General features: G+C 39.2%; 1 protein-coding gene across 1 annotated transcript in view; it reads right to left on the bottom strand.

Moving 5' to 3' along the window:
- The window catches only part of LOC133577287 (uncharacterized), a 92647-nt gene that overhangs the window by 68295 nt on the left and 8543 nt on the right, over positions 1 to 15809 (bottom strand). The window contains exon 2 of the mRNA XM_061930969.2: positions 3818 to 3897. Within this exon, the coding sequence (XP_061786953.2) occupies positions 3818 to 3836 (19 nt within the window). The 5' untranslated portion in view covers positions 3837 to 3897. The remainder of the gene's footprint in view (positions 1 to 3817; positions 3898 to 15809) is intronic.

Raw genomic sequence — 15809 nt, 5'->3', positions numbered from 1 at the left:
GTTGACCCCAAAAAGTGTCAACGTCAACCAGACCGTACTACATTGACCACCAAGTATCTATTTCAAATATTTGGTCTGGAACAGAGTACCGGACCAGTGTGAACTGTGAACGCACCATATAAAGTATACCAAACCTGAACACAATTAGGATGACTAAACCTTGGCTGTTGAAGTAAATAACACTTTTGTAATGTTCCAATAAAAGAAAAGTAGGCTACAATAAAATGGAGCCGTTGCTGAGTGTGCATACAAAGTTGCCAACCCCTCCCCTAAAAAAGAAGCGCAATCAGAGCAAAACAGTGAGGCGAGCTTTGATGGCGAATGAGAGGGAGCAGCTGCACTCCTAAACTATCATCAGGGCTGCTGCATCCAGCAATTATCTTTGAGGAATGTATATAAAAAGCTTGTTCGGTTTTCCTACCTAAGTATTACTAAGAAAAATATGATTTTATTTTGATGTCCTGAGCATCACACAGTTTCTCTGTCTGGACAAAAAAAAAAAAGCAGGACTGTGAATGTGAACACCGTGTTGGAAAGCTTTAAATGTCTTCCAGTACTGGTGTCTATTGTCTCTGGGACATTCTTGGTTTCAGAATGTGTGCTTCTGGCTTGTGAGGTCTGCCAGACCAGACCTTAAAGAGGGAGGCCAAGATATGCTAAGTTGACTATACAGTACATACTGTACAAAACAGAGGCCGATACATTTTTCCACATGATTTATATCATTTTTATGTAAATATGTTTTTCCAGCAAAATTCAAAATATAAATATTAATACAATTAAATAACAACAACAATATAAATAAAAGTATATCAATCTGCACATTTATAAATATTATTAATAATATTAAATGATGCATAACGTTTAAAAAAAATAATAGAAATGTGTAATTTATCGGTAAAAATATCATATTGGTCAATACATTTTTCAGTGTTTATTTTGTTTGGAATTGTAATTTACAATAATAATTGCTGTATAACTGTAGATTAGGGATGTCTGATAATGGCTTTTTGCCGATATCCGATATTGTCCAACTCTTTAATTACCGATACCGATATCAACCGATACCGATATATACAGACGTGGAATTAACACATGATTATGCCTAATTTGGACAACCAGGTATGGTGAGGATAAGGTACTTTAAAAAAATAAAAATAAAAATAAAATAAGATAAATAAATTAAAAACATTTTCTTGAATAAAAAGAAAGTAAAACAATATAAAATCAGTTACATTGAAACTAGTAATTAATGAAAATTAGTAAAATTAACTGTTTAAGGTTAGTACTATTAGTGGACCAGCAACACGCACAATCATGTGTGCTTACGAATTGTATCCCTTGCAGACTGTATTGATATATATTGATATATAATGTAGGAACCAGAATATTAATAACAGAAAGAAACAACCCTTTTGTGTGAATGAGTGTAAATGGGGGAGGAAGGTTTTTTGGGTTGGTGCACTAATTGTAAGTGTATCTTGTGTTTTTTATGTTGATTTAATAAAAAAACAAAAACAAAAAAAACGATACCGATAAAAAAAAACGATACCGATAATTTCCGATATTACATTTTAACGCATTTATCGGCCGATATTAACGCATTTATTTCTACTGTAGATGTTACTGTATATATATATATATATATATATATATATATATATATATATATATATATATATATATATATATATATCCCTCCATCAGTGTGTGAATGTGTGTGAGAATGGGTAAATGTGGAAGTAGTGTCAAAGCGCTTTGAGTACCTTGAAGGTAGAAAGCGCTATACAAGTACAACCCATTTATATATATATATATATATATATATATATACACACACAAAAAAAGTTTTAGTTGCATTTACCTAAATAATTCTTGAACCATCAATATTGTTGGGGGTGTGTTGAACCGATTGCAAACATGCAATTTTTGGAAAATATATTAATATATGATGAAATCATTGTTTTAAAGGGAATGTATGGAAAGAAAATATGCTTGGCATAAGTATAAAGCACAAACTGTAATTAAACAAATGACAAAGACTTACATTATATAATATAAAATCCTGGAAAACCGCCCTGACGGATCAGAAATGCAAAAGTTAACAGTGAGTATTAGAGATAAAATGGACATATTAAGTAAGTTGCATTCAGAATATCGTTGTAGTATGATTAATAATAAGGAGGACAGTATATAATTAGAATCTATGTCAATATTACACGTATAGTTATATGTAACCACACCATCTCTACATAAATGATAAAATAATGAGTATGATATGCTGTACATTTAGGATGAGTATGATTTTCTCTTTATGCACGCATACAAGTATGCAGAAATGGGAGTGTTTTTTCTAATTTTCCCTTTATAATTTATATATTTAGTATCGCAAATTTACTGTAATTATTTTTTTATTTCTTAAAAATAAAAAGGAAGACATGCTAAAGGACAAGACATATCATTTTGTGAAATCATTGCAATAAAGTAATGAAAACAATAATAATATTCAAATCAAAGCCAATCATTTTTTACATATAGAAAGCGACCATTTTCCAGAACCTTTTCATCATTTTGTTTCTATTATGGAATTCATCATAATTGATATTACTCTGATGCATGTCATTTTTCATGTTATTTTTTGATCACTATAAAAAAGAAAAAGAAATAAAACAAGCTGTATAAGGGCTGTACGTCAGACATCCATGTCTTATGCAAAAGTCCAGCATCAGTTTGCTCATAATTATTTTGAAATACATCGATGTAGATTAGTGAAAAAACCGAATGTCACTTTACATTCGGTATTTACTAATTACGCTGACTTTTGAAATGCATTTTTCTGTTGTGTTTTGAATACCCACTTGGTTGTACGCACCGCTGAAAAAACATTCTTAAAGTGATATATATTTGGTAGTGTATACATTTTTTTCTAACTTTTTGGGGTTTTGATCATGTATATGACACACACACACACACACACACACACACATACACAAAACCTGTTGCCACAGCAACAGTCAATGGACACAATCTGCTGAGTGGTCACATGACAAAATGACATGGGAATCAACATGCACGCAAGGTATGACCGCTCTTATCCGAGAGACGCTAAAAGCAACAGGTGCTTCCAGAAGAAAGTTTTTATAGTGATTCATCTTCCTCTGTGTCCAACGTAATGTTGGTCACTGCATTTCGGCTGTGAGGAGAAGACGAGCAGAAAATTCAGCTTTAGGGCGTCTCTCTCTGTGTGCTCCAAAAGTAGAACCTTGTAATTAAACTAAAGCAGCCATGTTATAATGCTGACTTCCTTTAAAACCTCTCTACTGGGCTGGGCCGCACACACACACACACGCACACACACACACACACACACACACAGCGACCACAAGTCACAGAAATAGACAAGAAAGAAATGGTGCAAGAGGGTGGGGTGGGGGTGGTCTTTTCACCCATGAGGGCTACAGAAGGAGCCCACAGGTGGAGGTGGTGAGCGGCGCCAGGTCGAGAAGGAATTTAGACAGAGAATGGGTCAGTGATTCTGCACCCGGCCACTGAACACACCCAGCAAACCACATACCTCAAATAGGCAGGCTGGCGAGGAGGGGAGGGGCTGAATGAGGGCGAAGATGGGGGGGTTCAAGCAGCTAAATTGGGCGTGTTTTTCACCGTAAATGGGGACAAAGGAGGTTTGATATAAGAACATATTTAGTGGATCTGTTGCTCTTAAGCTGTGTTTCAACTTGCACACTTTTGGTTTGAGTGCATACGTGCGCTCGCATTGAGGAGCACATTCAGTGAGTGCACCGTGATGGACACTTACCACCCTCAGTAGTCGCCATCTTGGCCACGTAGCGGAAAGGGAAGGACAAACTGGATACAGTCGAGGCTGAGGAGCAACACCTTAAAAAGGAGTGAAAAACAATGTCAAGTGGCTGTGTTTTTTTTAAATGTGAATAAAAAGGAATAAGTCATTCTTTTTTTAGTAGAGGGAAAAAGGCTAGCAGTCCAAATGTTTATTGGGCAGTCCAAATGTTGGTGACAATGCTCTGTCCAGAGCAGGCCTGGGCAATTATTTTGACTCGGGGGCCACATTTAGAGAAAAAAATGTGTCTATTTTTAGGAACACTAAAACAAAACCTCACAATAATGTCTGATTGAATGCTAAAAACGTTATGACAGACCGTCTTAAAAAAACGTAATGGAATTTTACATTTTTCTATGAACGATAAAACACTGAATATTGACAACATATGAATGTCACACCCTCTTTCGATCGACATATTTTACAATCACGTGAAACGCGACAAAAATGCAACAAACAGTGAAATATGAAAGCGAAGGGTACAAAATAAACCCACCGACAATCTGATACATCTGATATTTGCTGAATTTCACACAGGGATCAATAAAGTACTTTCTATTCTATATATCACTAAGCTTTAGAACTTTTTGTGAAAATCTCCTTCTGCGTCTGTGGAAATGCTTCCCACCCACACTGCTTGGTGCCTCGTCTGAGCTGCTGTGACGTAGAGGACCATAGTAACTAATTAGATGACCATAGTAACTAATTAGATTACCATAGTAACTGGTATATCATCCATAAGCGCAGATTCCAACCATAGTTGAAGACTTACGGTCATTAGAAAACATCACTGCACATCATAATGGCAGCTACAGTTTCCATCTTAAAGATCTAAAAAAAGTATTTGGGAATGTCCGGCGGGCCAGATTGAAAAGCTCAACGGGCCACATGTGGCCCCCGGGCCTGAATTTGCCCAGGTCTGGTCCAGAGGTTGCAATTCAACATTGTAAAGAAGAGAGAAAGAACAAGAAAAAGAAGAAACATTGTGATCGATGTAGAAGATGAGGTACAAAACCCAAAACCGGTGAAGTTGGCACGTTGTGTAAATGGTAAATAGAAACAGAATACAATGATTTTCAAATCCTTTTCAACTTATATTCAATTGAATAGACTGCAAAGACAAGATATTTAATTTTGGAACTGAGAAACTTCTTTTTTTTTTTGGCAAATAATCATTAACTTAGAATTTAACGGCAGCAACACATTGCAAAAAAGTTGGCACAGGGGCATTTTTACCACTGTGTTACATGGCCTTTCCTTTTAACAACACTCAGTAAACGTTTGGGAACTGAGGAGACCAATTTTTGAAGCTTTTCAGGTGGAATTCTTTCCCATTCTTGCTTGATGTACAGCTTAAGTTGTTTAACAGTCAAATACACGTTGTGGTATTTTACACTTCATAATGCGCCACACATTTTCAATGGGAGAAAGGTCTGGTTTACAGGCAAGCCAGTCTAGTACCCGCACTCTTTTAGTATGAAGCCACGCTGTTGTAACACGTAGCTTGGCATTGTCTTGCTGAAATAAGCAGGGGCGTCCATGATAACGTTGCTTGGATGGCAACATATGTTGCTCCAAAACCTGTATGTACCTTTCAGCATTAATGGCGCCTTCACAGATGTGTAACTAACCCATGCTTTGGGCACTAATACACCCCCATACCATCACAGATGCTGGCTTTTGAACTTTGCGCCGATAACAAGGTGGTTATCTTCCTCTTTGTCCTGGAGGACAGGATGTCCTGAGTTTCCAAAAACAATTTGAAATGTGGACTCGTCAGACCACAGAACACTTTCCCACTCCATCTTCGATGAGCTCGGGCCCAGCGAAGCCGGCAGCGTTTCTGGGTGTTGTTGATAAATGGCTTTCACTTTGCATAGTAGAGTTTTAACTTGCACTTACAGATGTAGCGACACACTGTAGTTACTGACAGTGGTTTTCTGAAATGTTCCTAAGCCCATGTGGTGATATTCTTTACACACTGATGTCGCTTTTTGATGCAGTACCGCTTGAGGGATCGAAAGTCCATAATATCATCGCTTACGTGCAGTAAATTTGTCCAGATTCTTTGAACCTTTTGATGATATTACGGACCGTAGATGGTGAAATCCCTAAATTCCTTGCAATCGCTTGTTGAGAAATGTTGTTCTTTAACTGTTTAACAATTTGCTCAGGCATTTGTTGACAAAGTGGTGACCCTTGCCCCATCCTTGTTTGTGAATGACTGAGCATTTCATGGAAGCTGCTTTTATACCCAATCATGTCACCCACCTGTTCCCAATTAACCTGTTCACTTAAGGGATGTTCTAAATAATTGTTTCATGAGCCAGACTTGTGCCAGCTTTTTTGAAACATGTTACAGGCACCAAATTTCAAACGAGCTAATATTTGCAAAAAAATAAAGTTTTCCAGTTCGAACGTTAAGTATCTTGTCTTTGCAGTGTATTCAATTGAATATAAGTTGAAAAGGATTTGCAAATCATTGTATTCTGTTTTTATATACCATTTACACAACGTGCCAACTTCACTGGTTTTGGGTTTTGTAGATGAAGAAGGTAATTAAGGAGATGACAAGGGAGAAGAACATGTAGAAGAAAAAAAAAGTTAAGGAGATAAGAAGACGACAAAGGAGGCGAAGGAGAAGGCAAAAATGAAAAAGCAGATAATATTGCGATCGTCGAAGACGAGAAAGAAGAAAACCAATCAGGAAAAAACAAAGGAGAAAAAGAAGAAAAAAACAAAGAATGAGATGAAGGAAGAGAGGATCGACGTCAAAGATGGAGAAGCCGAAGACGGAGAAGCAGACAAAGAAGAAGATAAATATCGCTGTTGTCAAAGAAGGCAAAGAAGAAGAAAAACACAAAGGAGAGAAGATGACAAAGATGAAGACTGAAAAGAGGAAAGAGAAAAAGAAGATGAAGATAAAAAAAGGCAAATAAAAATTGCAATCAGCGAAAAATATAATGAAGATGAAGAAGACAAGGAAGAAGAAAAAAAAAGCAAAGGAGAGAAGAAGACAAAGGAGAGAAGAGAAAGACCACGAAAAGAGAAAAATACAAAATAAAGAAGCGATTGTTGAAGAAGACGAAGCCTACGAAGAAGATGAAGACAAGGAAAAACAAAGAATACAAAAAAAGAAAGAGAGAAGATAGACAAAGACTAAAATAAAGGAGCAGACAAAGAAAATATTGCTCTGGTCGAAAAAGGCAAAGGAGAAGAACAAGAAGGAGGAAAAGAAAAAGGAGAAGAAAATGAAAAATAAGTCAATGACAAAAACAAAGAAGATGAATAAGATAAATACAACAATAGTCAAAGAAGAAGATAAAAAATAAATCATTTTAAGAAGGTGTACAGTTTTTATTCCCAGAAAGCTAAATACTGGGGGCCGGACTTCTCCCTTCACTTTCTACAGTCATCCCTCACATCGCACTTTGAGTCTTGTGGCTTCACTACATCACAGACTTTTTATTTAAAGCATATTCCACAAATTTGTTGGCCTAAATTAGGCGTTTAAGTCTTATTTATGTCTTCAATATATGTATTTCAGTGCAGTATTTGTCTCATTTTCTATTATCATTATCATATGGCATCTTTCCACAATTATGGCCCCTCTATGGAACAGCTTGCCGGAGGACCTCAGGGCTGCAGAGAACGTTCATGTTTTTAAAGGGGAACAAAGACCACCTTTTTGATTTTGGCTTTTACTTAATAATTATTCATTTTGTTGAAGTCATTTGTACTTTACTTTTTATTTATTGATTGATTGATTGAAACTTTTATTAGTAGATTGCACAGTACAGTACATATTCCGTACAATTGACCACTAAATGGCAACACCCCAATAAGTTTTTCAACTTGTTTAAGTCGGGGTCCACGTAAATCAATTCATGGTTAGTTATGCTTAGTTATACAAGATTGTATTTAGGTCTATTTATTTATTATATATTTACTGCATATTTATTTTTGTATGTTTTACCTGTATGTAGCCCTTTATCCCTACTCATGGTTCTTACTATTTTACAGGTTTTATTATTTTTACTTTCCAGCGTTTCTCAGAGAGAGCCATCTGCATCAGGGGTTATCGGTCTTGCTGTGGGGGCGCTTTGTGTCAGCGTCCTGGTGGCCATGGCCTGATGACCTCCTGGTGCAGATGGCTCCTGTGATAGTGTTTACTCGCCTGGCTCCTCTGTACTCAGTCATGCATTAATTTGTTCATCTGTGTGCGAATGCGTGTGCTTGTTATTTGTGTGCGTGCGATGATGGGGGATGCGGGTAATCAAGGTATTGTTTAAAGTATGTTAAAGCACTTTGTGTTGCATTTGTTTGGTGTATGAAAAGTGCTTTATAAATAAAGTTTAAATGATTGAATGCCAACAACATGGCTGCTAATCTAGGCGCTATCCTCATCAATAACGCACCTCCACATTGGTGAGTCTTTGAAATTAACATTGCTTTTTGAAGACGTAGGAGGATTCGATGGGACTCGGCGTGCCACATAATGCTAGCAAAACTACTATCAGCTCTTAGCAGCTGTCCAAGCAATGCTCGGTGGAGATGAACTCTGTTAATGCACTTCATCTTCAACGTCACATTACTTTGGTGAACTTTTAACGCGAGTGTTGTGGAATGACAATGCGTGACACAAAATACTAACAACACAACATGCTAATAACACAAAATACTAACAACACATCTAATGGTTGCAGTTATGTTAGCTTTTGCTGTCAAGTTGACCATGTTTTTGCAGAACAATACAAGTACATAGAAGCTCCCTTTCTAACTACCGTATTTTTCGGAGTATAAATCGCACCGGAGTATAAGTCGCACCTGCCGAAAATGCATAATAAAGAAGGAAAAAAACATATATAAGTCGCACTGGAGTATAAGTCGCATTTTTTGGGGGAAATTTATTTGATAAAACCTAACACCAAGAATAGACATTTGAAAGGCAACTTAAAATAAAAAAAGAATAGTGAACAACAGGCTGAATAAGTGTACGTTATATGAGGCATAAATAACCAACTGGTATGTTAACGTAACATATTATGGTAAGAGTCATTCAAATAACTATAACATATAGAACATGCTATACGTTTACCAAACAATCTGTCACTCCTAATCGCTAAATCCCATGAAATCTTATACGTCTAATCTCTTACGTGAATGAGCTAAATAATATTATTTGATATTTTACGGTAATGTGTCAATAATTTCACACATAAGTCACTACTGAGTATAAGTCGCACCCCCGGCCAAACTATGAAAAAAACTGCAACTTATAGTCCAAAAAATACGGTAAAAGGAATGACCCAAGATATGACTAAGTATTTCATCGTAGTGTCCAAGTTTAACACACTCAAGGCGTGAAACAAGCATAAAGGCGACTGACTATATGGGTGTCATATTTAGAGGGCTCTATGCCTGGCTTTAGGCTCTATGAAAATATCTGATTTGTAAAACTACTTTGCTGAAAGTTGTTTACCAAGCCTGGAACTAAGAGGCCATGATGAATGAGGAAGGCCTGTATTCCTATTTGGTCTTAGGAATGTAACGTTTACTGTTCTAAACCACGGTAAAATTTCTGATGGATAGTGCTACCATTTCAAATTCGAATGATTTTAAAACCGTGATTGAATACTAAAGATGTCCGATAATATCGGCCTGCCGATATTATCGGCCGATAAATGCGTTAAAATGTAATATCGGAAATTATCGGTATCGTTTTTTTTTACTATCGGTATCGTTTTTTTTTGTTCTTTTTTAAATTAAATCAACATAAAAAACACAAGATACACTTACAATTAGTGCACCAACCCAAAAAACCTCCCTCCCCTCATTCACACAAAAGGGTTGTTTCTTTCTGTTATTAATATTCTGGTTCCTACATTATATATCAATATATATCAATACAGTCTGCAAGGGATACAGTCCGTAAGCACACATGATTGTGCGTGCTGCTGGTCCACTAATAGTACTAACATTTAACAGTTAATTTTACTCATTTTCATTAATTACTAGTTTCTATGTAACTGTTTTTATATGGTTTTACTTTCTTTTTTTTCAAGAAAATGTTTTTAATTTATTTATCTTATTTTATTAATTTAAAAAAAAAGGACCTTATCTTCACCATACCTGGTTGTCCAAATTAGGCATAATAATGTGTTAATTCCACGACTGCATATATCGGTTGATATCGGTATGTGTTGATATCGGTGTCGGTAATTAAAAAGTTGGACAATATCGGAATATCGGATATCGGCAAAAGGCCATTATCGGACATCCGTATTGAATACCACATTTGGAAAAACTCACAATGATACTGCCCATTTCCTGGAGAAGCAGCTACCTTGCTAACTTCTAGATAGCAGTTACAGCCTATACAAAAAACATGAACTTATTCCCCTCTTACAAATAACTCTTTTGCCTACAACTTTAAGAAACACTCTAAAAGTGAATTATATTTATACAGCGCTTTTTCTCTAGTGACTCAAAGCGCTTTACATTGTGAAACCCAATATCTAAGTTACATTCAAACCAGTGTGGGTGGCACTGGGAGCAGGTGGGTAAAGTGTCTTGCCCAAGGACACAACGGCAGTGACCTGGATTGCGGAAGCGGGGATCGAACCTGCAACCCTCAAGTTGCTGGCACCGAGCTACACCGCCCCTAAACCTTTACACCTTAAAACGGAAGAAGATAAACATATTTAAACACTTAATAGCTCGAACAATATGTAATGTTTCGTCTGCCGAGGACGTAAATCTGTGTGTTTATTTTTGAATACAACTTTTTGAGCACGATCAACAACATCTTATGAACATATGAAATATTCCTATGTTATTATTTTGTGTATTCCTGAGAACCGGCATCCTCTGCAGTGGATATTTCAGTATATTTGTTTTGTTAGATACAAAATTTGAGGGAAAAAAATATTGTGAGACAGGAGCACTGTTTTTAAGGACCGACTACAAAAAAGCTAGTCAAAGATCAACGATATGACAGCAGTCTAATATTTTTAAGGATCTGCTGCAAAATCTTAGTTTTTTGTTTTTTTTACTGAAATCACCAGGTGAAAAGCCTTGGTGTAAATATACTTATTGATGTGTACTGACGGAAGTTTTCTATTTGCGACGTCGTAGCCATTGGCAACTTTTTGTGCATGTGTGCCACCTTTGGGAGCTCGAAAGATAGCAACTAGAGATGCGCGGTTTGCGGACACAACCGCGGAGTCCGCGGATTATCCGCGGGTCGGGCGGTTGAAATAAAAAAAAATTAGATTTTATCCGTGGGTCGGGTCGGGCGGTTGAAAAAAAAAAAATTTGATTTTAAATAGATTCAGGCGGGTGGCAGTTAAACCAATTCGGAAATATATATACATAGTTAAATGTTGTTACCCACATACGAAAAACGAGCAGGCACCTGCAGCACGCCACAACAGAAGAAGAAAAAAAAAAGAGATGGCAACGCCGGCAGCAAACGTGGTACGCGACAAACTAAAAAAGGGAATACTAAAGACCAGGGGAAAAAAAGGCCAGAAAAGTTCAGCGTGGACTCGTTTTTATGAGGTTGTAAATCAGGATGATAGTAATGCTGGCTACGTGATTTGCAAGAGCTGCGACGCTGTTTATGTCTACGACAGTCACAAAACCGGGACATCTAACATGGTGCATCACATTTGTGCAAAACCCCGAACCTCCACAAACACCCTGAGCATGAGCAGTTTCGTCCGCCGTGATCCCAGAAGAGTGCCACAGGATGTTAAAACAAGATAGAACGCAGCTGCCTGCAGCAGTTTGAGTGGCGCGAGCGCGCTTGGAGGTGCGCTCAGCGCGGCTCCCAGATGATTGCGCACTGGTGTGCGTCTGGGCCGTGACAGCGTGGCACGCATTGAATGTCTCTGCTGCATTGGATCAGTCTCCTTTCTTTAACAGGCAAAAGCTTTATAACCTCACTAATGCCTTGCATCGTCTATATTAGATATATAACAACGGGCGGGTGGCAGATGGCGGGCGGGTGCGGTTTTGATTAAATGTTAGTTCGGTTGGATGGCGGATGGTTGACGACTTTTGTGATGCGGTTGCGGATGAAATAATTGCCTATCCGCGCATCTCTAATAGCAACACATCAACTCCCTTGTTTAGCCCGACTGGCAGCCATTAGGCACGTGCAGTGATGGCTGGAAGGCAAAAAGAGGAGGAAGGTTTGGAAAAAAAGGCTGAAGTTATTCCAGCAAGTGTTGTATGACTCCTGTCTCTGTATGGAATGTGGCCAAAGTTGTAGCTTTTAGGATCGTGCTGCTTCGGAGGGAGCGACGCGTCCGTGGAAAGGTACCGGCACAGGAGCAGGGTGGTGTGAGGGGACAGGGTAGGAGAGTCGGGAGGGAATGAATGAAGTCCATTGATGAAGGCGGAGGGAGCAGATGGAGGCAAAGGGGAGGAAGGATCAAACAGTTATTTACGTGGATGGAAAGAAGTGTCTCTAACTGACCTACTGACTCACACAGCGACTGTGGGATACGTTACTTCCCCACTACAGGGCAGAGGCTCGCAGGGTCACCAGTCGCTTGGTAGACAAGGAGTCACTCTTTATAGTGATGGTCATTCTGGACAAGAAGACGAAAGGAAACTAATGTTGCTAACTCAACTATCAGGTGGTGACACAGCTTTTAGCTGGACCTCAATGGCACGGATGGTCCCTGTGGTGCCCCTATTTAATGATCTGTGTGATAAATACAGATGCACTACATCCAGAATCAGCTCTTAATCAATGAGAGGTTGGAATCTTCAGTCTTCATCTTAGCAAGGCATTTTTAGACAATTCTGTTTCCAACATAGTGAGAATGCTCGGAGAAGATCATTTTCTGTTACCAGTGCACAAAGGCATGCTGGCAGAGATTGGTGTGATCCCTAATATCAATGGATAATATGTTGGTCCTTGGCTGTAGGGACCCTCTAATGCTGACAACGTTGGCACTTATTTCATAGTTATGGACCTAAAAATTATGTCTACAGGTAAAATTCCCACTAAGATAGACACATTAGGGAGTTTAGTTTCAACACATTTTGGAACGCCCACTTTTAGCTCCAAAATGTAGTCGGGCCTGCAACAGCCTGCTGACGTCAACTACAGAAGACTTAAGGCAATTTCATATTGCATAGTATGTGTATTGGTAGCATCTACGGTGTTAGCTTTCATTGTTATGCTGATGACACCCAACTCTACATGCCCCTAAAGCTGACCAACACACCGGATTGTAGTCAGCTGGAGGCGTGTCTTAATGAAATTAAACAATGGATGTCCGCTAACTTCTTGCAACTCAACACTAAGAAAACGGAAATGCTGATTATCGGTCCTGCTAAACACCGACATTTATTTAATAATACCACCTTAACATTTGACAACCAAACAATTACACAAAGCGACTCGGCAAAGAATCTGGGTATTATCTTCGACCCAACTCTCTCGTTTGAGTCACACATTAAGAGTGTTACTAAAACGGCCTTCTTTCATCTCCGTAATATCGCTAAAATTCGTTCCATTTTGTCCACTAGCGACGCTGAGATCATTATTCATGCGTTCGTTACGTCTCGTCTCGATTACTGTAACGTATTATTTTCGGGTCTCCCTATGTCTAGCATTAAAAGATTACAATTGGTACAAAATGCGGCTGCTAGACTTTTGACAAGAACAAGAAAGTTTGATCATATTACGCCTATACTGGCTCACCTGCACTGGCTTCCTGTGCACTTAAGATGCGACTTTAAGGTTTTACTACTTACGTATAAAATATTACACGGTCAAGCTCTATCTTATCTTGCTGATTGTATTGTACCATATGTCCCGGCAATAAATCTGCGTTCAAAGAACTCCGGCTTATTAGTGATTCCCAGAGCCCAAAAAAAGTCTGCGGGCTACAGAGCGTTTTCTATTCGGGCTCCAGTACTATGGAATGCCCTCCCGGTAACAGTTAGAGATGCTACCTCAGTAGAAGCATTTAAGTCCCATCTTAAAACTCATTTGTATACTCTAGCCTTTGAATAGCCCCCTTTTTTTAGACCAGTTGATCTGCCGTTTCTTTTCTTTTCTCCTCTGCTCCCCCCTATCCCTGTGGAGGGGGAGACACACAGGTCCGGTGGCCATGGATGGGGCTGGCTGTCCGGGGTCGGGACCCGGGGTGGACCGCTCGCCTGTGTATCGGTTGGGAACATCTCTGCGCTGCTGACCCGTCTCCGCTCGGGATGGTTTCCTGCTGACCCCACTGTGGACTGGACTCTTACTGTTATGCTGGATCCACTATGGACTGTACTCTCACAATATTATGTTAGCCCCACTCGACATCCATTGCATTTGGTCTCCCCTAGAGGGGGGGGGGGTTACCTACATATGCGGTCCTCTCCAAGGTTTCTCATAGTCATTCACATTGACGTCCCACTGGGGTGAGTTTTTCCTTGCCCTTATGTGGGCTCTGTACCGAGGATGTCGTTGTGGCTTGTGCAGCCCTTTGAGATACTTGTGATTTAGGGCTATATAAATAAACATTGATTGATTGATTGATCTTCATCCAGAATCACAATATTTTCATGCAGAATTTGAAAATAATTCTGCCTACCAGATACATTGTCGCAGATTGTAGCAAAACAACTAGAGAAGGGGTCAGCCTTCCGAATGATGGAAATATGAGGAAAGTTTGGACGTTTCCAGTCAAATTGACTCGCGCAAAATGGGACGGACCAACTGAGATGAGCGTAATTTGCAGCGATTATTTTAATGATTCTGACTTTGGTGAAGAAAGGTTTTAGTCTGAATCTGGGTGGGGAAAAAAGAAAAGACTAAAGCCAAATACAATCCTGAAAATCAGAAGCACCCTCGAGGGTAAAAAGACTAAGTCAGAACCTTCGGAATAACTGAGAAAGAAGAGCAGACCCGGTGCTCAAAAACTAAAGCAAGAGAAGGGAAGCTGCTGGTATTCTATTTTGTGTCCTCTTCTGACATTTTCCTCAAGATGCTTGAGGAAATGCTGAAAGAGCATGAGGAAACACAGAATGTTGTCTATGGAAGAGCATAGAAGTCCGGAAATGGCGATTATTTTATATTTCTTTTTTAGTCATATTGTAAGTTTTCAAACAATCATGGACCAGGGTGCCTTTATTCACCTGGTCTATGCAGGGAAATGGGCTCCAGTTCTGTAGATGAAGTCCCACCAAGAAGGGGCGACATATCGAGCCTGGCAATAGAAAGAGGGCATTTTAAGTACAATCATGCACCTGGGGATGGTTGTCTGTTTGTGTTGGCCCAGCGATGAGCTGGCGACTTGTCCAGCTTGTACTCTGCCTTCCTTCCTTTCAGCTGGGATAGGCTCCAGCCTCCCCGCAGCCCAGAAAAGGACAAGCGGTAGAAAATGAATGGATGGCTGGATAGTTAGCTACCAATTAATTGATTAGGAAATGATTGCCAGATCTGTGATAAGGTGGCGACTTGTCCAGGGTGTACCCCGCCTACCGCCCGAATGCAACTGAGATAGGCTCTAGCGACCCCCAAAAAGGGAGAAGTGGTAGAAAATGGATGGATGGATTGCCAGATTTATTTTTAGGAGCAGAAAATACACAAAGAGAACTTGTTTGTGGAATCTCAGTCTTCTGGATGCTTTAATGTATATGTATGAATCTGCCAAGTCAGGGCAGAGCTCCGGAAATTATTTTCGGTGATGATGAAGCAGCATTAAGTCAGCTGGACAGTGAAGTGGAGGCTCAGGTCAGTTGGGTCGATCCGACATTTGGCGTGATTGCCTGTGACCCTTTTTGTAGACGCTGGGGTCCATTTCACACCAGCTACTGAGACGGTTGCATGACAGGAGCAGAAGGTTTTTGTGGTGGCACTTCACGACTTCAAGAGGAACTTAGTTTGTTAAATAGAACTTTGACTGATTCAAATAAACGAAACAAAAGCTGGCGT

The sequence above is a fragment of the Nerophis lumbriciformis genome, linkage group LG37 (genome assembly GCF_033978685.3).
Source record: "Nerophis lumbriciformis linkage group LG37, RoL_Nlum_v2.1, whole genome shotgun sequence".
Classification (NCBI taxonomy): domain Eukaryota; kingdom Metazoa; phylum Chordata; class Actinopteri; order Syngnathiformes; family Syngnathidae; genus Nerophis; species Nerophis lumbriciformis.
Note: the sequence above shows the minus strand (reverse complement) of the source record. Positions and strands in the feature narration are given on the sequence as shown.